Source organism: Hippoglossus hippoglossus, chromosome 19 (genome assembly GCF_009819705.1).
Source record: "Hippoglossus hippoglossus isolate fHipHip1 chromosome 19, fHipHip1.pri, whole genome shotgun sequence".
Classification (NCBI taxonomy): Eukaryota; Metazoa; Chordata; class Actinopteri; order Pleuronectiformes; family Pleuronectidae; genus Hippoglossus; species Hippoglossus hippoglossus.
Window position 1 is genome coordinate 17,397,141 of NC_047169.1, and position 25,502 is coordinate 17,422,642.

Sequence of the window (25,502 nt, forward strand, 5' to 3'; positions counted from 1 at the left end):
TGTATGATTTAATAAAAGGCCGTGGCAAACAGGAAAGTCTTCAGCAGTGATTTAAAAGAATTAAGATTTGCAGCGGACCTACAGGTCTCTGGGAGCTTGTTCCATTAATGTGCAGCATGAAAACTGAATGCTGCTTCTCCATGTTTGGTTTTGACTCTGGGGACAGAAAGCTGATCCAGACGACCTGAGGGGTCGATCTGAGAACTGGAGGGACAGGAGCCACTTTCTTGGTGTTAGTGAGGACTCGAGCAGCAGCATTCTGAAATAGCTGCAGCTATTTCAATTTTTTTGAGAGATCTGTAAACACAAGGAGGCAAAATCACAGCAGGCCCTAGTTGATAGAAGTTTAGATGCAACAGACACCGGAGGATTTGTTAGACTGTTAATAGTAGCAAACAAGGCATGTGCATTATTATTGTTTTTGGTCATGAGCCTGCCTTGTATTTATAAATCACTGATTATAATTGTGAAGTCTGCCTTTGTAGATTTCATAATGAACACAGATTTGTTTTTCTCCACCTGGCACTCTCTTATTTCTCTTCTGACCAGTGTGGCATTTCTCCATGGAGATCTTTTCTTACCAGAGATGACCTTAACCTCTTTAGGAGCAATGTCATCAATAACATCTGTTATTTTAGAGTTGAAGTGATCTACAAGTTGGCTGGCTGAGATAAAAGAGAGGGCAGGTGTGTGAGGGTACATCTGAATAAATATTTCAATAGTGTTTTCTTTGATGTATCGTTTTGTGATGACCTCTTTTTGAACATTTATGCGCACTGAGATAGAACTCTCAAAGAAAATACAGCAATGATCAGAGAGAGCAACATCAGTCACTACAACCTTAGAAATGTTCAGACCCATGGGGATGATTAATTCCAGAGTGTGCACTTTGTTCTCAATCGTATCCCTCCACTCTGTTACATATTACATATCTACTGGTAATGATCCACCTGCTGTCTAGATGCATGGATATTTCCTTAAAGGGATAGTTCACCCAAAAATGATAATTCACTCATTATCTACTCATCCCTATGCCGATGGAGTCCACAAAACACTTCTGGAGTTTCAGAGGTAAACATTGTCCGCTGATAGCTCCCAATGAGTTGCATTCAGGGACTGTCAGAAATGCGGACGTCCGTTAGCTTAGCCATGTCTGGTGGACTTTTAGGCTCCTGTGGTGTCATCCAAGTATCTGCAACCCCGACACTCATATTCGAATCATTTCCACCATGTAGGAGCAGTATGTAGCCATGTTGTGTTTTTTTCCTGTTGTTTTTTTACATCTGAAGATAAGTCCCTAACATCTTCAGTTGTATTGGATTCGGCTGCACTGAGCGCACACATTATGTTTAAATGCAGCCTCATAAACTCTGGAGCGAATCAAAAGAACACTAAGTTACTTCATGTACCGATCAGGTCCTAATAACTTGTAATGAGTGGAGGTCAGCAGGAGTGTGGAGGGGGATACAGGAAACTCCAGCACGGTACACTGCACACTGCAGTCAGGGGCCTGTGTGTGTGTGTGTGTGTGTGTGTGCGTAAACTCCAACTCGCTCCCAGTCTCAAACAAACAGCTTCAGAACCTGCATTAGTAGATTCATCTGTACCGCTAACACGAGCCATGCTGGGCTGTGTCTGTGGAGATGTCATGCAGCGTGTGCTAAAACATTGTCGAAAAAACAACTCTGGCAGCCTGAAGGTACTGTGTTCTTTCGAATACTCTGTCCCCCCGAAACATTCACCGGGGTGGCTGTGGTTCAGGAGGTGGTGTTGGTTGTCCACTAACCAGAGGTCCCTGGTTCAATCCTCAGCTCTGTCCAGCTCTGAACCCAAAAATGGTCCCAAAGTACCTAGATGACCTGCTGGGCTGCTCCTTGACGGCAAGGGTAGGGTATCGGACTCCAAGAGGGCAACCATTGTTCTGGTTTCATTCGAACTGGGATAACATCAATCCAGCAAAAATGTATAAGTTCTTTGCCCCATCTAGGGTCAAACTCACCCCATCGGTGGTGCAGCACCTTAGAGGCAATGTGATGGGGTGCCTAAAACAATCCACAAGATTCTGGGGCCTACATGTTACAGTCGGACCCTTCTTTTGTGAGCGGGTGCTGTCTGTGACCCCTAGTCAGACATGTCGACGTGTAGATTAAACTATCAACTGGTACCAAGCCAAAACAAGTGTTTTAAAGGTAAACTGTAGGGCATGGCTGGACAAGCTGGTGTGTCTTAAAGAAATATCCACATACTTAGACAGCAGGGGGTTAATTTGCTGTATATATCTAATATGTAACGGAGTGGAAAGATAGTCTCTTCACTCAGAGAACCATGGTTACAATGTAACAGAGCTTTTTGTGTGGGCACCATCACATGTTGTGTCGGGCAATAGTTATCAAAAACAACAACACAATTCTTTAGTGCCTCTTTCCTGGGGATTGTCAACATGGATGTTAAAGTCACCAACACTAACCACCGATTATAGACATCAGTTCAGCAAATTCATCAAAGGAGGTTGCACAGTATTAAGGTGGCCCATAGATTTTGGGGTACATGGCTCAAGAAAAGGAATTTAGGAGCCACATAAAGAAGCAACATTTCTGTAGGAAATGTTCTTACCTTGGAGGGAATCATTAAACGAGATGGCAAGTCCACTTTCATTCTTATGTTATCTAGTTTCACTCATAAAACGGATGTTTGGAGGGGTTGACTCAATAAGAACAGTTGCACTATTATCTTGGTCCACCCAAATTTCAGTTAAGAACATAAAATCAAGGTGGTGCTTGATAATACAATCATTGATTAAAAATGTTTTGCCTGCCAAAGATCTGATGTTTGATATAGCTAGATTTAATGTATTTGATGAGGAATGGGGGCTAAATTTAATGTTTCCCTGTTTCTTAGTCGATTAGTAATTCTATTTCTGTTTCCTATAAATACAGGAATTGAGGAAGCTTCTGGCATATTGGGCCATAGCTTGTATTGGGATGAGCCATGAGTGACACTAACCTTGTATTGCGGGCTGGACCCAGAACATGTCAGATTGAGATACAAACTGTATCCTGTACTGTAACCACAGTGTGTTGTGGTTGTTCCAGGGGTGGGGAGATAAGGGATGATTCTGATGCAGCTGGGGGCATGGGGGAGGTGTGGGGTGTCGTGGCTGTGACTGTTGTGTCAAAGCTGGTGAAGGTGGATGATGGGGTCGTGGGGGAATTGGGGTAGAGAAAGTGGGGGTCGGGCAGGGGGTAAGTTGGGTCCCAGCAGTGACCACCTTTTTCATGTGGTCAGTGAACTCCAAGAGTTGGGAGGAGGGGGAAAGGGTTATTAGACATGAGGGTGAATCTTCATAGGCAGTTGTTGATGTGAGGTGTGTCACATCCTCTTCTTCTTTGCTCTGATGTTCCCCATGATTAATGCTTATATCTGGGCGTGAGGTGGCTCCCCTTCAGGGTATCAGCTGTTTTTTATTTTGACTTCCTACTGTTTTAACTCCTCTTGTCTGTTGTCCTTGGCAGAGGAAATAGATGGATGATGCAAGAAGAAAAATAGTTTGTGGGTCAAAAGTTGTCCTGCCTTGTTGAGGGGTCCATCTGCCTTAAAAAGTGTGTCTGTGTCTGCGGTCCCAGAAAAAGTTGAAGTTAACAATAAAGTGCACTGAATGGGCAATACATGCAGTTGAAAGCCAAGTGTTCAATGCCAACAATCTGCTGAGTGTCTCAGCTCCTCTTCTTACTGGTGGTAGAGGGCCACTGATAAACACCTCAACTGACTGTGTTCAACAGATCAATAACATCTTGTTTCAGAATTTCTGATTGTTGCTTTAAGACATTATTTGATCCAGTATGCAGTATGATGCCTTTTACAGTGGGATGTGCAGCTACAATATGTTAGATTCTTCCTGCCATATCCGAGAATATATCTTTGGGAAAATATAATTTGTTGGTGCTTTTACTGCACATGCTTCTCATGTATTTCACAGCAGTCAAAGTTAAAGGCCCAGTTATTAACTTTCCCTGTAGCCTTTTACTTTCTAAATTACTCAAAGTTCTTACTCTTGTCTGTGAGGGTGATAAGTTATGTAGGTCAATAGATGCTGATCCAGTTCTCCCTGGTCCTTCCATGTTGCAGAGATATCATATACTGTTCAGTTTTGCACAAGAGAGTTTCAGGGAGGACTGCCACTTGTAGATTTTGTATCCAGTACACAGCCCTCCTGTTTGTTGGCAGTCTTGTTGGTGCTCGTTAGCTGTGTGTTAGCTGTATGCTCCTGCCCACTGCTATGAGTCCATGGTAAAGTAGTGTCCTTTCAACACGGTCCACTTACCTCCACATTCACTTCTAACTAGTGAATTTTGGTCTCCAGCACGGCATCTTCTGTAGAAGCTTGTGGTAGTCATATGAAGAGAAGGCGGGCATCTTGCTGCCAATTAGCTTTGGCTGAGTGTGCAATCACTGCAGTGCATGCTTGTGGTGTTGGTAGGCCACACTCGCACCACTGAGAAGCTGATAAAAAAGAAGAAATATGGCAAAAGCCTTCTATATTCACAAAAATATCATCCAAGCTATTTGTCCTATCCAGAAGCTGCTGATTTTACTTTCTTACGTCAGAAAAACACAAATATCAGTAGAAAAATGCAAGCTAAAGTGAGAGTAAGCAAAAAAGTGTATCCACTGTTAAAGCAGGGAGAGAGAAAGACATGAGAGACGTTTCTTTCAGGAAAAAGCATACATTTTAAACAGATTACTCATTAACTATACAAGATATCAAATAGATAAATATCTGCAAAGCTAGAAATATCCAGACCCATTTTAAGTTTGAATAAGGTATGTAAAATGTAGAGAGAAGAAGAAAGATTTCAAATACATGAAGTTTTTGAAGAGTTGCAGATTTTCCTCATTCATTTGGATGAGAAATATATTGTAAAAAAATGTAATAAAAACTATCAATTGTATCATAAAAATTAAAAGTAGAAATGTTCTGAATGAGCTGAATTTTTTGAAATTGGTCAAAGTATGTGGGAGTAGTAGAAGAAGTAGTAGAAGAAATATAGGAAAGAACAGGAACACTGAAAATGAAGAGCTTGAAATATATTTCTGTTTGTCTTCTTGTACAGTGAAGTGTCCCTTGGTCCCTTCTTCTACGGAAACAGATCCTCCGATCGAAATGTCTGCAGAGTCTCGGGTCCAACCCACATCCAACATCAGAGACATCATCAAACTGTACAACAGCCGAGCTCTACCAGAGCCCAAACCCTTTGAGCCTGTCAGGTCAATTTCACTGTTCCATCTTTTGTGTACACTCTTCCCAAATGTTCATCATGTCTACTATCCTATATCCAAAATGTGCAACTGTATGAAGTATAACTTCTGAATTGGAGTTAACCTTATTCTGCAGTTAAACACTGGGATGTCTCTGAACCTCGTCTCACTGTTGTTGCATTGGTCTAAAGCTTATATGAGATGAAAACATACTCACAGTTCATGACATTAACAACATGTTTTTAAACATTGAAATCTAAATTTGAAAGGTTTAACTACAGTTTGGCCATCACAGATTTCAGATATCTGGACGCATATCTATTCTGTCAAGGCACTAATTCTGGAAGTAGCTGTAGGTGTTGGCAAAGGAGGAATAGGTCGTTTTGTGTGGTGGGTAGTTGTTTCTAAGTCATTGTGTTTGTAAAGATACCGAAATCACCTACTCACTCTCTCACTTAGGCCTCTTCGGGTTATAAACCTATAAGCTCAAATCTTGAGTGTTCTTACAGTGATGTAATTTCCAATGAGAGATGTACAAATACTCATGCACAGAACAAAGACATTCTCTGTTCAGGTAAAAGTAAATTGATGATGAGCATGTGTTGTTATTCCTCTGTTAACTATACTTAAATCACTAAGCACTATATAAATCAGTTATCGTATTAAACCTGCCCCATTTGAGATAATCTACAATATTAATATCCCACAGGTGCCAACCCTTGTTCAAAAACAAATAAATATGAACTTGCGGTTTGATCTGGTTTCCTGGCTATGAAACAATTCTTTATTTATTGTTGGTAATATACTGTTTTTATTCTCTTCACAGACCCTCTGCACGGCATTTTCTAAAGAAGTGTGACCCCAAAGAGGAAGCTTTGGCCAAACTCAAAAACACCTCACCAATGCCAGAACAGAAGGTCAGTGAGGTCTAGAAAATACAAACATAAATAAAAGCTCCTATAAGCAGCAATGGGTAGGGGCCGGGCATTTTGAGGAAGTACAGGAGGAAGAGGAAAATTAGCTTTTCATGATGCATTTTGCTTAAATAGACATAAGTGACTTCACTTCACTCATGATGTAACTTGACACTATGACTAAAGACAGTCTGCATGGCTGCTGACTATTGCTACTGTAAAAGATACATTTATCAAGATAACATTTTGATCATTTTTAAGGTCTTCTATGTAAAGTGCCTTGAACTATACAAATAAAATTGAATTGTTCTTCATCTAGACAGTATAGAGATGTCTGTGATTTATTTTCACAAAGTTTGATTGCTCCATGATTGAGAAACTGATGTTTAAAGATGATGTATTTCCATTGACTGCAATGGGTGACATACTGATAAATTTCAAAACATTTTCAAAGATTCTGTTATTGAGATAAAATTCAGAAATATTTCACGTTGCATCTACCAAGACATGACAATTTTGTCATTCATTTTTCTGAACATTGGGAATTTATTTAGTGAGAATTTCCAGTATCTGTTTACAGAACTGTTTACTGTAAAAAATGTTGATGCACTGTGGGCTCAATATTTGATAAAACAATAATCTGGTTGGATCGTTTGTGGAAGACAGTCTGATGATGCAGTGTAGCAAATTTGGTGTCAATTTATCCAAAATTGTAGGAGGATATAGGTTAATTATTATAGATAAAAACTATATATTTTTTACAGTTTTTCTCAAAAAGTGTAAAAAATTGAATTGTATTGTTTAGTATTGGAATTCATAGTTGCTGCCAACTAACTAACTATAATTTGGTGAAAATTGCAAAGTAATAGTACTTACAGTTGATTTGCTATGAATTTTCAAATTTTTTAACTTCAGACGGTTGTTGTAGCATCACCATCAGGACGATTTGCCCATAAAGCCAGTTGAGCACTATTGACATAGGACTGGACCTATATGCTTAGTTTGGTTTATTCATGCATGGGAAGGTGGACATAATTGTGGCAATGGACGATGCCAACGGGGTCCCCCAACAGCAACCAGAGACGAACCACTCACTTTTCAGCATTATGTATTTGAGAACACCAAACATAAATTTAAAAGAAACATAAATTGTCCAACAACCTTTTCAGGTTCCTCAGCCCAGTGTCCTTGTCCTCCTCATGTTCCTCCTCATGTATCTCCCCTGGCAGCTCTGCTGCTGCCTTTTTAATTCAGGGAGACTAAATTGGCCAACAACTCTCAGCTCCACAATCATTCTATGTTTCTCTAAGACAAGTTTATACTAGTATTTTTCTCAGAAATACAATGGAAAGAGCAAGTGGTCAGACCCCTTCCATTTGTGCACACTTTATTGTGTTGTAGATTTAATTGTAAACTTTCACTGCATAGCGGGTTTAGTTGCTATTTCACCTATTGCAAAATTATTATGTGTGTTGTCAGACCATTCTTTACCGATGATAGATTACTGTGGAGATAAGTCTGGCTATGCAAGACCACTGTTAGAGTGATTGTTGTGTTCTTCGTCACCTCCCTGACCAAGGCCCTTTTTCCCCTCTACCTCAGTTTCACTGGACAATCAACTGTAGCAGGAGTCCTGGTTGTTTTAAATGTTATTAATTTTGCCACAGTACAACTCTAGAATCAAGTTCTTGACATATCTCAGGAAAGATTTTAGCAGGAAAGGCTGTGAGTACTTTTGTAAATAAGTTCAATTTTAACTTTTATTAAACTGGCAAAACAATTCCAAGAACTTTACTTTGTCATCATAGGTTATTGAGTGTAGATTGCCAAAAAGCTTGATTTATCCATTTACATTTAAGTCTACAACAAAATAAAGTGTACAAAAAGTGAATGGGTTTAAATGTTTTAAATGTTTTCGAAGCCACTGTCTACTGGATAATGCAATATCATATTTTCTGTCCCTACTGCGTGCAGAAAAGGTACCTGCCTCCTTCACCACCAGTCAAGCCTAAATGGGAGCAGCCTCTTCCAAGAACCCCACCTTCGCCTCCTTCCGGGGGGGATTCCCACATCATCTCCAGAGACATGAAGCAGAAGCAGCGCTCCCTGGAAAGCCTGTTTGGTTCACAGCGTTCGCAGCAGGCTCCACCTATCCCAACTGACTTGCCACCAATTCCTCCACCTCCAGCATCCACCTTGCAGGACATCCCTGACCCACCATCCATGGCTGCTCCATCTCTCAGTGAGTATTGCTTTTATCATATTTTCTGGACGTTGTGTTTGCAAGGAGATTAAGATCTGAATCTGTATGATACTATGTTTCAGCTGTCAAATGCTGCCAACTAGCCAATAACTGAAGAATTTTTCATTTATTGTTTATTACCTGAAGACATGATGCCTGAAGAGGACAGCATTCGGTCTGAGTTTCAGCGCTTTTCAGCAGGGGTCTACTTCTCTTACTCCAACATGCTGGGAAAACTGTTCATGCGAAAAGAAGTAAGAAATAAACATGCACAATCACACTCAGGACTTTATCAGGAGTTTTATATTAGCAATAGGATCAGGTGTATATTATCAAAGGCGTTGCTCATAGTGACAAATCCAAACAGAATTATTACCAGCTCTGAGCGTCCCCTTAGTTCTACAGAGCACTTTAGCATCTTTTATCACCTTGTTTTGCTAAAACCTGAGGAAATATTGGACGTATTCATCAAGAGGCTTAGCCAGGAACAACTTCAAATTAATGCTAATTTATTGATTTTGAGTCCCTGAGAAAATAAGCAGCTGTTTGCTCACATTACTTTAAAGCTGACATTGAGTCAGTGTTATGTTTTATAGGTTTAAATGTCCCACTATTAAATTAGGGTCATTATAAATTGAACCTCCAAGATACCATTATAGCCTTCACATGGTCTTCACACAAAGCAGTGGCTCGGGACAACACATAAAGTGCATCAATACACAGCAAAAACCACATGCGTCCTAGAAAATGAAGTATCCAAGATCCTATGGTAGAATAAATTGTTAATTTCCTGGACAGTTGAAGGGTATTGAGAAATAGGACAGTGACGTATCCAGACAATTTGTCTTCTGGTGTTTTGCCTCTCAGGGCTGTACATAAAGTTTCCTAAATAAATTTACTTAGCTCTTTCTTTTATACTTGTGTGTACTACCACTCCTTTTTTGTTGTCTCCGTTTCAAATCCACCAACCGGTAAGAGTCAAATCAAGCAGCTTGCTAGATGTGCATGTCCATACAATGTGTAGGGGAGATTTTGGAGGAGTATACATTGGCTCCATTGTGACTTACATTTACCAATAACAATCCTGTCTATTCAAAATATTAAGAAAAGAAGTTAAATACATAATAATATAATATCAACATATTTATTTTTCTTCTCGCTGCTCCTTTTCAAAGAAAAAACGTTTGTTATTACTATATATATATTCGGTGTGAAGTTTTGTATATGAGAGTTGACATATTACTTATTATTATGACTTTTATATTATACATCGATTAATATTTATGGCATCTTTTTATCTGCCTGTAACAATAATGCCTTTTTACTCCTCATGGCTTTTGAACTAAACACTGTACTCCTATAAAAGCCTGCTTCTCTAACCATTATTATTATGTATTTGTCTGCAGGTGTTTTACCCTAGAGAGATGTTCAACCATCCGTACATTCTCAATCTGTTATGTGAACAGGTTGGTGTAGTTTACTAAGAAATTATTCTACAGTACCATTCAATTCTAAACTAATGATCTCCCTTGCACTTGCACAGATCATGAGGGACACATACTCTGACAGTTGTGTGAGGATCAGCAGAGAGGAAAAGAGGAAGATGAAGGACTTGCTCTGTGAGAGTTATGGAGTTTTGACAGATTACTATTGAGTGGGATACAGTTTTTAAAATGTGGATTAAAACGTTGGTGTTACAAGTTAACCAAAACTATTTGCCTTGAGTTAGTCAGAGGCAGTACACGGAATATCTTTGTACGTGCAGTGGATCACATCTAATTTTGTTTTGTAGCAAATTTCAGTGTGGGAATGACTATAAGCACCATCCAGGATGACCACATGAAAAAAAGGATTGTCATTGCTGCTCGAGACAACTGGGAGAACTACTTTAGTCGACTATTCCCTGTGAAGGTGAGCTGTGGTAAAGCTTGGGATAATGTGGGATTGGGAATGTGGGATGTGGATGTGTTAAGCATCTCAGTATCTCTAATTTCATAGATAATTTCAAATACAGTAACAATTCAAAAGCTTTAAATGGCTAATAAACATTTAAAAAGAGTAAGAAATTACAACTAGAAATACAGTTATAGCAGTTACAGTACAGTAGTAATTTATAAGTCACCTAAATGCAACAAATGAAATAAAAGTGTGGTACTGGAACTTATCAATCAAAACCACAGGACAACAGCTGTTTAAAAGGGGTAAAAATGGCTGTTTTTGGTTACCATCTGTTAACCAACAAAACAGTTTCACCCTGTTTGGATCAGACTCGAACCAACTGTTTCCTAAAGATTTAAGAACTTCAAGAAGATCAAACTAGAATTGCAGCACTGCAGTTGTGTGCCTCTGCTAACCAGTGGAGTTTCTGTCTACATATTTCTATATCATTTTTTCCCCCAGATTCTTATAAGGTGATTGTGACCTTTACCTCTGACCACTGAAATGTCATCACTTCATCTTTGAGTCCAAGTGACAGATAATCAAAACTTGAAGAAATTCTCTCAAGTCTGTGTTGCGATATCACATTTAAGGGGCATTTGTTTAAGAGGTCACAGTGACCTTAGACCTTTGACCACCAAACTCTAATCATGTCATTCATGAGTGAAAAGTGAATTGTGCCAGATGAAAAAAAAAAAGATTTCCTACAGGCAGTCCTGATATATCACATTCACAGGAACGCAAGTTCACTGTGACCTGGACCTTTAGGCACCAAAATCTAATCAGTTCATCTTTGAGGCTAGGTTAATGTTTTTTACAGAATTTGAAGACATTCTCTCATGCTGATGTTAAAATATCATGTTCAAGAAAAACATTAACATACTTTGTGAGGCCACCGTGACCTTGACTTTTGACCTTTGGCTATCAAAATCGAATCATTAAATGTTTGTGCCAAATTTGAAAGGATTCCTTGATGCGTTCCAGAGATATCACCCTAAAAAATGTGCTTTGTGAATGCAATATCTTTGCAACGCCTTTGCACAAACAATCACTTGAACTTGGATTTAATTTTGGTAGCCAAAGGTCAAGGTGGCCCCATAATGACAAACAGATTATTTTTAGTTTTTAAAAAAAACTTATTTCATTATTTCCATTATTGTAATGAGATTTAAGTTTTTATTTAAATCAGTTTGCAAAAATTAGCAGGAGTAGTAGAAGTAGCGGGATTTTGATAAAGAAGTGGTGATAAAGTGACCATTGACTTTTATTAAACGGTATGGTAAATGGTATAATACTAATATCTATGTATGTTGTTGTTGCAGTCAAACAGTGGGGATGCTGAGCTTTTGGGTGTGTCTCATCGTCGGATTCATCTCTTGAAGGTAGCCAGAGCATCAGGCATCAACCCAAAACATCTCTGTCTGCTTAGAAGCTACAGGTAAAAATGCAGCTAACATATCAGAAGACAACAGAAACTAAACAATATTAAAGTTTACATGTATAATCCATGTTCTCTGAGTGGAGAGATCTCTTCACCTGACTTATTCCATATGTACAGGGCTGGGCAAGTGGTTATATTTTAAAATAGGGTAGCTTGCAAAGGTACACATATTTGGGGGCTTCCAAATTACACCATCTGACTTTTTGCATTTAGTCAAGAAAGATATATATTGACCAGTCCAGATTAGTTCGATTGAGGATGCTATGAAAACCAAGAATCAATCAAGAACATTACTTAATTATTTGGATATGGATAGAAAATTATTATTAGAAAAGAATAGCTGATACAAAACCACCCTTTACAGCAAACTTGCACCTTTGATTTACCCTTTATGAGAAAATTAGATAATAATCATAATTAACTACTGAAAACAGCAGCTGAATGTAAGGAGAGTTCATTACATTACATATATCCTGGTATTTAAAAATAATGCCATCCAAAGTCTGACAAACTGGTCTTAACAAGTACAAATAAGTCACTTTCCACTGTTGAACATCTTACTTTTTAATAGGCAATTTTCTGCCGTAAGAAATGATTCAGATTTATAAAATTGTGCGCATGCACACCTATAGGCCATGTTCCTTTTATAAATCTGGAAACGTGCGTATGTGGATCTGCCTCATAGTCCGCCCTCTACACGCCCACATTCAATCATAAATGGCCAATGCAAAGCACCTCATAAATATTAAATTGTTCTGCTGAATTTTAGTCCAATATTCATCCTCCAGTTCTGTTTTTGGTTTCTGTTTGAGAGAAATACCTGAAAGTAATTTTAGATGTTAATGTGAGCATCTTGATTAGTGCACCTTAAATTCTAAAACTGTTACACGTGTTAGGACTGGTCAGAGAACCCACAAGCAGCACACAGAGACAGAGACAGGTAGTGGCTGCATTCCTGAGATGAGACAGGAGGGAGCAATGGATGGAGGCAGCAGTCAGGCAGAGGAACTACAGGTACAGAGAAACACAGGGTTACTGGCTGGCAAAAACAACATAAGAATATATTTCCAAGAATGGCTGGAAATGCGACTCACTCAGTTGACTGACTCAGACTGACTCAGACCTCAACAGTCTACGATTGTTGAGGGAGGAACCAGGTATTTGTAGCTGAGCAGGATGATGGTGATGACTGGCAGTTGGTGGTCTCCTGCACACCTGACTCGACTCCAGTAATCAACACGCACGTGCACGCACACGCACACGCACACACACGCACACGCACACACACACGCACACACAAAGAGGGGGAGAGAGACACACTGTAGCTAGGCAGAGTTGGAGGCCCTGACAACAGGCATTGTCTTATATTTATCTTCTGCTGTATTCTCCCCAATGTAGTTTTGCAGAGGTGCTCTCAGTTGACCACCAAGGTGCAGGCAGAGTGAAACTGGAGCTGAAGAATGAAGACTTGCTGCTGCAGTCCAACAGAGCCCCTCAGATCACTGCCATGATCCAATTATTCCTTCAGGAGCTCATCAAGGTAGAATTCTATTATCATCGTACATTTATTTATCTGTCCTTTTGATGCTTTGTAGCAACGTTTGGCAATGTGACCCCAGGCATGTATTTTAGCCACAACCCTTTTAGTCCATATACTATCCTTCTGGACATCCCTCTCCATGCTCTCTAGGACTCAGGTCATGTCATTGCCCTGAAGAGTTTTGTGACAGATGACAAGAGTCTGCTCAGTTTCTGCAAGGGTGACATCATCAAAGTTCTACCAATGGAAGGAATCCAGACAGGTGAGATCATTTAATGGCTCCTTGAAATGTTGGATTAAAGTAAGGCATACCAAACCCTTGAAACTACCACATTGTTGGATGCATATACACATCTCCTAATCCATCAAATTACTTTTTTGTGTTCCACTAGGCTGGTGTTTTGGGACCTTGGGAGGGCGGTCTGGTCTTTTTCCAGAAGATGCTACTCAGCCATCTGCAGCCCCGGACTACCACTCTCTCCAACTTGACCAAACAGATCCAAAGAGAAAAAGCATGAGAAGCACTAAAGTTGTCAGTCCACCCAAGGGACTGTCTCCTGATCCCATCAGCAGGCATATGACCAGTGCTGATTCAGAATGGCCTAAAAGAGAGGCTTTGGTCCAGGGATCAGTCCAGAGCTCAACTCAGGGCTCAGTCAATGATTTGGAGATCCTCTCAGTTATGGCTAAGTTTGCCATTAAATACTTCAGGTATAATAGAAAAACGCAAATTATATAGCTCATTCTGCTGAGGTAATTCAGATTCCTATAACGTGACATAGCTAATTCTGTGCTACCATTATTTGTTTGTTAAAGAGTGGGGAACATGGGTCTGCCAGCCAGTGGAAGGAATTTTTCAGAGGTGGTTCAGCACACAAAGGTAAGACATTACAATACCTCAGATATAATAATTTTTTGTAGATTATCAAATCTGTACATGTGTATAATAACCCTTTGTCTAAGCTGGGCTGTCTGTTTAAAATGCTGGAATCACTGCTTGACTGAGGTACATGCCTCTCAGGAGAAACAATGTCTTTCAGCTGCAACATTCAGGCTTGAGACCTGGGGTCTCATTTATAAAACTAAATCACAGTCCACCTGGAAACATTCGTACTTGGATCTGCCTCATACTCCGCCCTCTACACGCCCACTTTCAACCATAAATGGTCAATGCAAAGCTCCTCATGAATATTAAATTATGCTGATGACCAATGGGTTTCCAAGGTGACTCATGACAGAGTCACGGCATCAAGCGATGAGAAGAGGAAGTGAAACTTTCTGAAACTGACATCGAAGTGTTTGTTAGTGAGGCGGAGGTGAAGAGCGATTTTATGGGACAGCAGCGATGTCACTAAGAAAATACACTGATACTCTGCTGCTGTTGTGGATAATACAGTGAGTTAGAGTGAGGACGATAGAAAGAAAGGAGCCTGAAATAAAAAAGATCCAATTCAAAGTTGGAGGCAAAAAAACCACACTGTCAGAATTTGAGGGGAACTTTTTGTATCTCATGTTCGTATTTTAATCATCCAAAACTGCAGGATTATTAAATTCAGAGACATCTGTGATGTCCTCAATCCTTAGAATTTAACAATTATTATTATATGCTTGTGTTTGCACTGGGATGGTTCGGTTCCGTCGGTCGATCTGTGTGATACTGGACTCAGTTCAGCACAAAGATCACAGATCACAGATCAATAGAATCTATATCAGCTGATCAGATATCGCTGAACCCTCGCTTCCTCCTCATCCTTCCATTCACATGCATCCATCACGCAGAATCACGCACCAGTGTCACAGCAGTATTTATTTATTTAGAGCAATTGAACCGATTACCTCACATCAGTGGATCCTAACCTCCACTCTGGGATACTATTTGGAAAGTGAATAGTTTTTCTTCATTTCTTGTAAGTGATCTCCAGTGCGCTCTGTGCGCCAGATGGCTTAGTCCCGTTCACTGCAGCGATTTGATGATACACGCACAGTGTTAGAAGATATTATTAAAACCTATTAATGACTCGGCTCTGTAACTCCTCTGTTTAATGGAATCTGAACGTAATTTGCTGTAAGTTGTTTTATATATTTAAAAGGTTTCTGTGTAACAGATATGTCACGTGAGCACGAGCTTTTGGTTTTAATGTAAATGATGAAGTGGATCAATAATCTGGTTTCAATTTACCACCTCACGTCTGCGTCGCCACTTTCCCGTCTCCAAAACGTTCGTACGCATGGGTCAGAGTTCGCTTGGAAATGCGCAAATTTTCCCGTAAAGTTTGCTTTTATAAATCCCAACATTTGCGTGAGAAGTGGCGTACGTACGTTTCAGGCTCCTGTTTTGTGCGTACTCAACGGTTATAAATGAGACCCCAGATCTGTAGCGTCCTGCCCATTGATGCAAGGTGGGGCACATGCTTTATTAGGTTTTTCTTGCTCATATTTCTTCTATGCTGCATACATTTCATGTGGGGCAGAGCATTACAGGAATCTACAGCACCACACAATTTCCTCATGCAAATCTGTGGTCAGGTATGGACCTGCGGCGAGCCCTGATACACAGACGTTGGGGTGAAAGAAGAGAGCCCAGACACATTTTTTTAATTTACTTTTTCACAAGGACACCTGTTTTATTTATTAGGCCTTGCTATCAAAGTTTCCAAGATATTTAACATCATTAGTGAGTGCAAAGTGAACAACCATGTCAATGAAATATCCTAAGTAAGTACAACTAACTGCACTTTGTTCTTGTTTTATCCAGGTCCCCATACAAGAGTCCCTCATTCTCTACAGTGATCCTGAAATCAATAAATTATCTGTCCAGTGCTTCATGAGTGAGTGTACTCACACGAACCATGCTAATATACACCAGGATCATTGATGTTCCTCTGTCATGCTTCCATTTGTTTGTCCTTCTAGACTTGATGCAGTTCATGGGTGACATGCCATTGAAAAAGGATAAAACCCAGTCAGACTGCCTTAGCCACATATTATTGGTCAGTCTGCATTCAAACTGTGTATATGCACGATTTATGGGTATCAATCAGACTTTGGGATTTAAAGAAGTGTTTCTCTGTTATGTTCAGCTAGGGAAAGAAAAGGAGCTGCTGCAAGATGAACTTTACTGCCAGGTCATCAAGCAAACCACCAACAACCCAGCCAAGTGAGTCTGTGGCATTTAATGAATTTTGGAAATATTTTCAATTACATACTACTACTAAGTAACAACAGGAATTTAAAATATGAATAAACTAACCCACATGGATCTTCCTCTGTAATGGTTTACAAAAATATACCATGTTTTAAAGTATGGATCAAATAACATGAGCTTTTGATGGAAGAAGAAAGTTTGGACATACTTCACACATAAATAAATTAAAGTGCTACATAAATTCTGATAATTTTTTTTAACCGTCCATTTCGAGTCTGACAATGCAACAAGAGTGAAATATTAAATCAGTAGAATATAACTGTGTAATGGTTGCGAGTTATATTTACTATCCTATCATTTCTCGGTCCAGCTAAAAATCTAGGTGTCACATACGATTCTCATCTGAATTTTTAAATACACGTTAATGAAATCATTAAATCCGGCTACTTCAATCTACGAAATATTTCCTAATTAAATTAAATAAATTAAATAAATTCTATCTCTCCCTGACTTAGAAAAGCTAATACATAGCTTTTCCCGTCTGGACTATTGCAATGCACTTTTCTACATGCCTTAGTCAAACCTCAGAAACTCGTTTGCAGCTTGTTCAAAACACTGCTGTCCGTACTTTAACTAAAACAAACTGTAGGTCTCATATCACGCCAAGCCTTGCATCCCTTCACTGGTTACCAGTTAAATTCAGGATTGATTTTATGATTCTTTTAATAACTTAAAGCTCAACATGGGCTCGCCCCACTGACATTTCGCAGCTCTGACTCCCTACAATCCCAGTCCTTGTTAGCGGTCCCTAGGTCGAGGCTGACTACTCAGGGTGACCGGGCTCTCTCTGTCAGGGCGCACTTGTACATCACTTTGTAACCTTGTTTAGATAAGTGCTATACAAAGAAAGTTATTGTCATTATTATTATATTTAAACTTTGCAACAAAGAAAAACAAATCCACCATTGCTATGTTTTTTTGTTACAACTATTTTCTGATTGTTGTATGTTGTCTCCACAGATCCAGTTGTACCCTTGGTTGGCGGCTACTCAGCCTGATGACTGGGTTCTTCCCTTGCTCTGGTACTCTGCAGCCATCCATCACACAACACCTACACAACATCTCTCAGGACTATGAACATCCATACCAAGGTAAGAGACACACAACATAGTACATACACACAGATTTCTCTTATCAGTAATTAAAACAACCTGCCATGTATGTTTAAAAAAAGACAGTTAATGTTTAGGTAGCTTATTCAATGCACATCTTCTTCTCAGAGCTGGCATATGTGTGTATGGATAACCTTCAACGATCTCTCGATTTCGGTGGTCGCCGAAATATCCCCTCACAGATCGAGACGGAAGCCATTCTGGTAAGTTAACCAATGCACTGGTGCATATAAAAGCAAATCCTTCATTATGTATTTTATCTGCTGCATTCCATCATTCCATCATTATCTGTCTGAGGACTGTGCCATGGTTTTCTGCAGGGTGGCAAAACCTTTCGACGCATTCCCATCCAGCTACCAGGAGGCGGGGATTTCCCAATGAAGATACACAGCTTCAGTGTAAGATGCATTTTATACAGACTGATTTAAAAAAAAAAAGAACAGTACTCTTTTGTTTTCAATTAACATTCTTTGTGGTTTGTTAATCTTCATCAAGATGGCATCAGATGTGGTAAAAGAGTTCTGTAAGGAAATGGGCATCTCAAATCTCACAGAAATCAAAGACTTCGCCATCTTCTGCAACAGACATAAAGGTAAATTAGATTATGATGTATTATAATAGACATAATGACAAGTCATAAATTGTGTAGTAAAGTTCGAGGCAGACTTACTCTTTGTTCAGCTTGTTGTTCGGTATAACAAGCCATTATGCTGTGTTAAACATGATCCTTTTTGGATTTTATGCCCTCTTTCTTCTCTGCCTCTGCAATTTGTACGTCTTTCTCTGCTTCTGCAGGTTAAATGCTTTGGCAAAGGGGGATTTTTGGTATAACTCACACTAAAACAGATGTTTTTGTCAGTCATGTTCAAAGGATCAGGTCACTCAAATTACATGATTAATGCATTTTCTCATCTAACTCGAGTAGTATCTAGACCTGTCATGGGAAGGGTGTGAGGCCCTGTGCACAATTGGTGGTGTGACCAAGCACACGCACAAACCACAGCATAATACACATACTGTATCCATTTTAGATTAAATATTTTTTATATACAGTGTAGTTGAATGCTTGAAAAAAAACACACAAACAAGTAAATGTTTTATTAACAGTAAGATGTAAATGTTTTTCTACTTAGTTCACAATATACAGTACGATTTTACCACAGCACTAAGTACAGTTAACAACATGACGCATCTCCGACAGCAGAAACTATTACTCATAAAGGGTGCAACATCCTCTGCCCTCAACCGTCAAGAAGAGTAAGGAAGAACTACAAACTACATCACTTTCAAGATTTTGGCGCCTGGAGGCAGAAGGTCAAGGAGTCATCTCAGGTTCCTGTAAATGTGATATCTGGCCTGCCAGTATAGGGAATTTCATTATAACTGGCACAAGTCACTTTGACTCGTGGATGACCTGACATGGTTCTGGCCTCTTGAATGTGTTATCTCAACACTGATTTGAGGGAATTTCTTTTACTTTAGATCAGTTGTCACTTGGACTCAAAGATAAAGTGATTGCATTTCAGTGGTCAACATTAGCATTCATTAAGGGCAGGAGATGATCAATTTTGATTTGAATAATTCAAATTTGATCATGAAACAAATGCATAAAGTCATTGCTGTTAAGCAGTGGTTTTGTGGTGCCTGGAGAAGTGGTAATAATAAATAATTTATTTAAAGCAGTACAACCGGCAAAGGATAACTGTTGCATGTTATATACAGTGACATGTAAGACTACTCTTGTATATTTTGTTCACCCAAGAATGGGCCAAAAGTATTTTCACATTGTCATTTAATTTCTGATGCAGATGCAGATTTTGCATCAATACTGGCCCACAGACTTATGAGTGAGACAACTATATGACTTTGCATTTTGAGTCCTTATTCCATTCACACATGAAAATTGGACAATCAATCTCTCAATTTGCAAGTAGAAAATGAGCCAGTAGTTTCTTGAGTAAACTGTTACTTGGAACAGCTCATTTGCATCAGAGAGTGTACACCATTATTTGTCAAGGGGTAGTTTTCAAATAAAAATACTGTATAAATACTACAGTTTGCAAGTATTGCAAATATTACTATGTACACACCTTTGCATGCCCAAACCAACAAAAGCAACGACTACAAAACAGTCAGAGGCAGATTAAGGCAGGTCATTCTTTTGCTGTCGTACGAAGAAATTTGACTCGCAGCACATTACTGAATGATGCGCACCAGAGGGCGGTAGAAAAAAATGTGGATTGAAAAATATGTGTGGAATACACCATATACCTGTGATATGCTGCACTACAACACTGCTGTTAAGGTTTTGAGGAATACTGGTTTCAGTAGAGCTGTGTCAGCCAGACTGCAGTGCTGATCTGAAACCTGTGGCTGTTTTTATTTTGCTCTTGTGTGGATGGGGACCTCTGGGAAACACTGGTTTGAGTTGGACAACTATGGAGAAAATGATTCCAGCCAGAGAATCTGTTTTGAGAGGATACTTTTTTTGTGTGCGGTTCTGAAAATAAACAATGGAAAAATAAATGCGATCTAAATATACACACTAAACGAGGCAGAGGCGACAATGCGTTAATTGTCCCTGCAGAATTACTGCTCCGTCCATCACTGCTTCAACCGGCACTAATTTGATATGTGCCTCTACTTTGGAGGTGCTATAGTCTAGTGTTACTCGTAGTCTGCAGTGCTATCGACTATCGTCAGTGGTGAAACAATTAAATAACTGGGATTACGTCGAGGGCCAAATAGGGTGGACAGGATATTGGATAAAGTGCAAAAATAAAACATATTTAGGTAGGCTCTTCTTTTATGTTCATGAGCCTGAGCCAGATGTTTGGCATCTTTTCTTGGCTGCCAGTTCATTATTGTTGTTATTATTGTGGTTAGGTTCTGTGCTGTAGAAACCCTCAAGATGGAGTGAAGGTTTGCATCAGTGAGACGACTCCTGTGCTTCTAGCCGGGCATTGTGCACCGTGGCTCGGTCAGTGGAGCCTGTGCACTCCGCTTGGCTCTCTGTCCTCCGGGGCTGTGTGCACTCTTGGTCGGCTAATGGAGCCTGTGCATGCCGCCTGGCTCTCCGGCCGGAGCGAGATGCAGAGAGGAAGACGGAAGGAAAATGAGAGAGCGATAAGCCTGAGAGACACGGTGAACTTGACGGGCAGGCACTAGGATCTCTTGAACACTGGACAAATAATTTTATATTATCAAATACTCTGCGAGTGAGTGGAGTGGAGAGGAACGCTCGCTCCGTGTGCGTCTAGCTGCACGTTGCGCATCGTGGCTCGGCCTATGTAGCCCGAGCACGCCGCCTGCCTCTCACTTGGCGAGTGAAGAGGAGCGCTCGCTCGCTCGCTCCGTGTGTTCACAAATAAAAAAAGGTGCATTCCATTTACCGGCGGGCCAGTTAAGATAGACATATGATATTTTATCGCAGACCGGATATAATTGTACCACAGGCTGGAAGTGAGGTTGAGGTTGATATGTCTGGTCTAGATAATCAACCTCAGTTGATCAGAACTAAGGTTTTTAAAATTGCCTTCTCCACTGGTTTTTACTGGGACATAAATTGAAGTGTCAACTGGGTAGCAGTGCTAGTGGATTTTGTGTTTCTTTATGATATGTCCCAGTGGTAGCATGTATAAACTGAACTATAAAGGGCCAAGGATGGAGCCTCGAGGGACACCCCCTATCAGAGGGGCCACTGAAGAGGAGGCATTACCCATGACTACAAAGAGAGTTCTGTATGATAGATAGGATTTAAACCAGTCTGGTGCAGTGTCTCTAATGCCAACCCACTTTTTACGGCGATCCATAGGGTTATCCACTGTGTCAAATGCTGATCTTAAATCTAAAAGAATTCAGATCAATCACCAGCATCAACTGTTAGTAAAATTCCAATAGTTACTTTAAGTAGTGCTGTTTTAGTGCTAGAGCCTTCCCCACATTCTGATCTAGTTCCTCTCTTCGCATGAGTGACCTCCAGGTTTCTACAATACAATACAACTTTATTGTCATTTTACACCGAGATTAATTATGCATCAATTTGATTCAATATCAATTCATTTAGGGATATTTCAGTGTATAATACCAATATGAACGACATATCATGATACCAAATTTTGTTGGATAATATAATGTCCCAGAAATTATGATGAATTATACTATTGTCATAATTTTCATACCCCTGATATTATGATAATAATATAGCATAATTATACTAACAACCCTTATGTTTAGATAGAATCTAAATCACCTATTAGAGGGCAGAAGTTGGTATTCTCTGTTTAAAACATGGTTGGAGGAGATATTCTTAGCAAGCCTGAGCATGCTCTTATTGTGGGCTGCTTGAAAGAGTGAGCCACAGGCTGGCTAATAATATTTGCACAGTTTTAGTTTTTGAGTGCAATAGACAGGCAGCTTAACCAGGCTGAGCTGCAGTAAAACATGACACTATGGATCACTGATTTAAAAAACGGAATAATTATCTGGCTAATGTATAATAAATGAGATTTAGATTAAGTTTTACTGGATCATTTTAGAGAGGTGTACATCGGCCTGAATTGTATTAAATACACATACAAATTCAAGAAAAGAGCTCTGGCATGTCTTTGGTTGGTTGAGGTTCTTGGTTATTAGATGCACAAGTGTGACAACTGCATCTTCTGTGCTGCGACCTCGCTTGTAGGCAAATTGAAAAGGATAATGTGTATTACCGTTGACAATGTTGAGAGAAGTGGCTCTAAGAGTCCATGTCCAGGGTTGGAGGGGTGGCCACAATTTGACCTGCAAGCCTCAGAGTCCTGGAGACGTACAGGCCCTGGAGAGAAGGCAGGTTGCAGCCAATCCCCTTCTAGTCAATCTCCCACCTGTAAGCAGACTCGTCCCCAGCAGAGATGAGTCCGATGAGGGTGGTGTCATCCGCAAACTTCAAGAGCTTGAAGGACTGGTGATCGGAGGTGTAGCTGTTCGTGTACAGGGAGTTTTAATTATAGCAGGAAAGATAAGTTTGAGATTAATTAGTCGTGGGCAACCGACGGTTGTTACGTTAAGTCAAGCTGGAATATAAGTAATTAATCAGTTTAGCAAAAATGGGAAAATCACCCAAAAGGAAAGGAATCTGGATCTGCTTTGATTGATATTTTTTTTAAAGGATATGTTTCAAGAACATTCCACGTATTAACAGATCAGTGTCCTGCCCCTGCTCATCACTGCTTTGCTCCTCCACTGTCAGATGGAATTGTGCGTCCCCTCCATGCTAAGGAGTATCTCTTTGACTTTCCGCTGGATGACAACTCCATCTTCTTGTCTCTGAGGAGAGTGATGTGGAGAAACCCTCTGTCCTTCAAGAGTGACCTCTATATGAATTTCCACTATCAGCAGGTAACAAGATGAGTTCATAGTAGCCAGATATAAAAGCACTTTTCTAGCCATTGGTCCGGTTTCAGTGTCGTTGTTATTTATATACTAACTTTCTGTGTGTGTGTGTAACTCTAGCTCCTGGGCGACTATTTGAGTGGGCGACTGATCCTTCCTCCTGCTGCAGGGGGTTCCTCATCAATCCAGCACATGGCAGAGCTCTCAGCTTTGCAGCATCTGGCTCGAGGTCAAGGAAATCAGCCCTCACTGTGAGTCACACACACTGATCTCAAAAATCCAATACTGATCAATGTAGGAATGTGACATTGTGGAAAACCAGCTCATTGTTCAATCACATCCTTAGTCTTCCTAATGAACAGAATTAAAAACAATCTCATTACTGAGTTAAAGAATAAACAAATCCCTTACTGTCTGCCCAGAACTCTCAAAATATGAAATATCTGGACATTTTTGTCTTTAGGCCCCCTTCACATTAAAAATATATTAGTTTTAATTTTAAAAGGTATTTCAACTGACTATATTTATCTAAGTAAAGTCTTAAGTTACAGAGTGGCACCTATACATAAAACAAGGTTTTCATTACCTGACTTTGTCTTGTCTGAAAAAATTGGTGCAAAATTGGTAGTCAGCGACACTTATTGTCAGTTAGAGTTCCACCATGTTGTGGATCCAAGAAAAGATATCCTTGCTCTTACTTTTCACCATTGTTGTTTTTCGTTACAATGAGGTGAGTGGAGAATCTGCTTCCTGTTTACGCACACACACGCCCAGTGTACGTGAATGGTCACATGACATCTGTTTTCTGGTGTGTTATGGATGGTAACTATTACTGATAAAGTAAATACGTGTTACACCTGATAACAAATAAGGAATCAAATGCAAGACCCACAGAAAACTCACAAACAGTTCCTATAAACAGTTTTTATTAAGACATATGGGTTTATTACGCTGATAGGCCGTCAAATCAGGCAAAAGGTAAGGTCAATAAACAAGGCTGGGTCATACACATCATTAAAACATCTGTTTCAAGTCATTGCTATCTGTTTCAAGTCATTGCTATTAGTGAGACTTGGATACAAAGTCTGGCATTCCAGTGCAACCAATGTAAAAAGTTAGACTGGAGCCCTGCTTACTCCTGGCTGAAAAGCCACCTGGAAAACACACAGCAATGTGTGCAAATCAATGACACCCAATTTAGGATGGTCACTTGTGGAGTACCACAGGGATCTGTGATTGGTCCATAACTTTATATTAATAACATTTGTAATGTTACAGAGTTGTTAAAGTTTGCTACTTTTGCAGAAGATACCAATATATTTTGTCCTGGAAATCCTCAAAGCTTAGTTTGATGAAAAACAGTCAAAATTTTAATAATTCAATTATAAATTAACATGGAAACAACATATTAAAGACATTGAAGAAAAGATTTCAAAGTGAATAGCAAGCCTGTACAAATCTAGACACAATAAATCATAACGTTTTGCATAGTATTTATTGTTCACTAATACTTCCTTATCTATGGGTGAAACTGTGGGGGTCAACATTACAATTTTAATTCAAATTGTATTACTAAAGGAAAAAGGCATACATATTATCAATAAGGCGGGTTACTATGATCACACAAAATGAACTATTTATAAAATCCCATACGATGAAATTACATGATTTGATATACTATAAAATAATGCAATAAATGTTTAGAGTTAAATCAAAGTCACTCCCAAGTTGTGTCCAACGTTATTTTTCAATTCAGGAGAGTAAATGTGATTTAAGAGACGTTTGTAAATTGGTGGTACAAAAAGCAAAACAGGGGATCACAAGGTCAATCTGAAGTATTGTAGGACAACTGCATCTATATCATCATCTTATTCTGCACAGTGAGCAAGTCAGAAACCTTGGTGTCACTATCAGTTCAATTTTATTTGTATAGCGCCAAATCATATTATGCATTATCTCCTTAAAAATTATAGAGAAACCCAAAAGTTCCCACGATGAGCAAGCACTTTGGTGACTGTGCAGAGAAAAAACTCCCTCATTAACTGAAAGAAACCTCTGGCAGAACCAGAGAGAGGCGAGATAGACCAGGAACAGGATTCAAATCTTAACCTCCAGCATCAAATCACCACTATCATGAAGACAGCTTTCTACCATTTAAAAAAACATCTCCAAACTGAGGAACTTCCTGTCCCATTCTGACTCAGAGAAATTGGTCCATGCATCCATCTCCTTCAGATTAGATTACTGCATTGCCTTTCTTGCAGGGCTTCCTAAAAAGACAGTAGGCAGGCTCCAACTCATTCAAAACGCTGCAGTCAGAGTGCTAACTAGGACTAAGAAAACACAACACATTACACCTGTACTTACAACAGTCCACTAGCTGCCTGTACAGTATAGAATTGATTTTAAAATATTACTCCTCCTTTACAAAACTCTAAACATATTTCTGACTTGCCAACTGGCTGCAGCCCAATCAGACCT

At 39.6% G+C, this 25,502-nt stretch overlaps 1 protein-coding gene across 1 annotated transcript in view; it reads left to right on the forward strand.

The window, feature by feature from the left end:
- Positions 1 to 25,502, forward strand: part of myo15b (myosin XVB) — a 51,351-nt gene that overhangs the window by 18,186 nt on the left and 7,663 nt on the right. Inside the window, exons 19-39 of the mRNA XM_034571121.1 lie at positions 5,112 to 5,265; positions 6,083 to 6,173; positions 8,145 to 8,412; positions 8,560 to 8,666; positions 9,819 to 9,878; positions 9,956 to 10,031; positions 10,205 to 10,323; positions 11,673 to 11,788; positions 13,190 to 13,331; positions 13,482 to 13,593; positions 13,724 to 14,042; positions 14,148 to 14,211; positions 16,087 to 16,159; positions 16,245 to 16,321; positions 16,412 to 16,488; positions 17,497 to 17,627; positions 17,757 to 17,851; positions 17,969 to 18,046; positions 18,144 to 18,240; positions 22,879 to 23,027; positions 23,142 to 23,272. Coding sequence (XP_034427012.1) covers positions 5,112 to 5,265; positions 6,083 to 6,173; positions 8,145 to 8,412; positions 8,560 to 8,666; positions 9,819 to 9,878; positions 9,956 to 10,031; positions 10,205 to 10,323; positions 11,673 to 11,788; positions 13,190 to 13,331; positions 13,482 to 13,593; positions 13,724 to 14,042; positions 14,148 to 14,211; positions 16,087 to 16,159; positions 16,245 to 16,321; positions 16,412 to 16,488; positions 17,497 to 17,627; positions 17,757 to 17,851; positions 17,969 to 18,046; positions 18,144 to 18,240; positions 22,879 to 23,027; positions 23,142 to 23,272 — 2,536 coding nt within the window. The remainder of the gene's footprint in view (positions 1 to 5,111; positions 5,266 to 6,082; positions 6,174 to 8,144; positions 8,413 to 8,559; positions 8,667 to 9,818; positions 9,879 to 9,955; positions 10,032 to 10,204; positions 10,324 to 11,672; positions 11,789 to 13,189; positions 13,332 to 13,481; positions 13,594 to 13,723; positions 14,043 to 14,147; positions 14,212 to 16,086; positions 16,160 to 16,244; positions 16,322 to 16,411; positions 16,489 to 17,496; positions 17,628 to 17,756; positions 17,852 to 17,968; positions 18,047 to 18,143; positions 18,241 to 22,878; positions 23,028 to 23,141; positions 23,273 to 25,502) is intronic.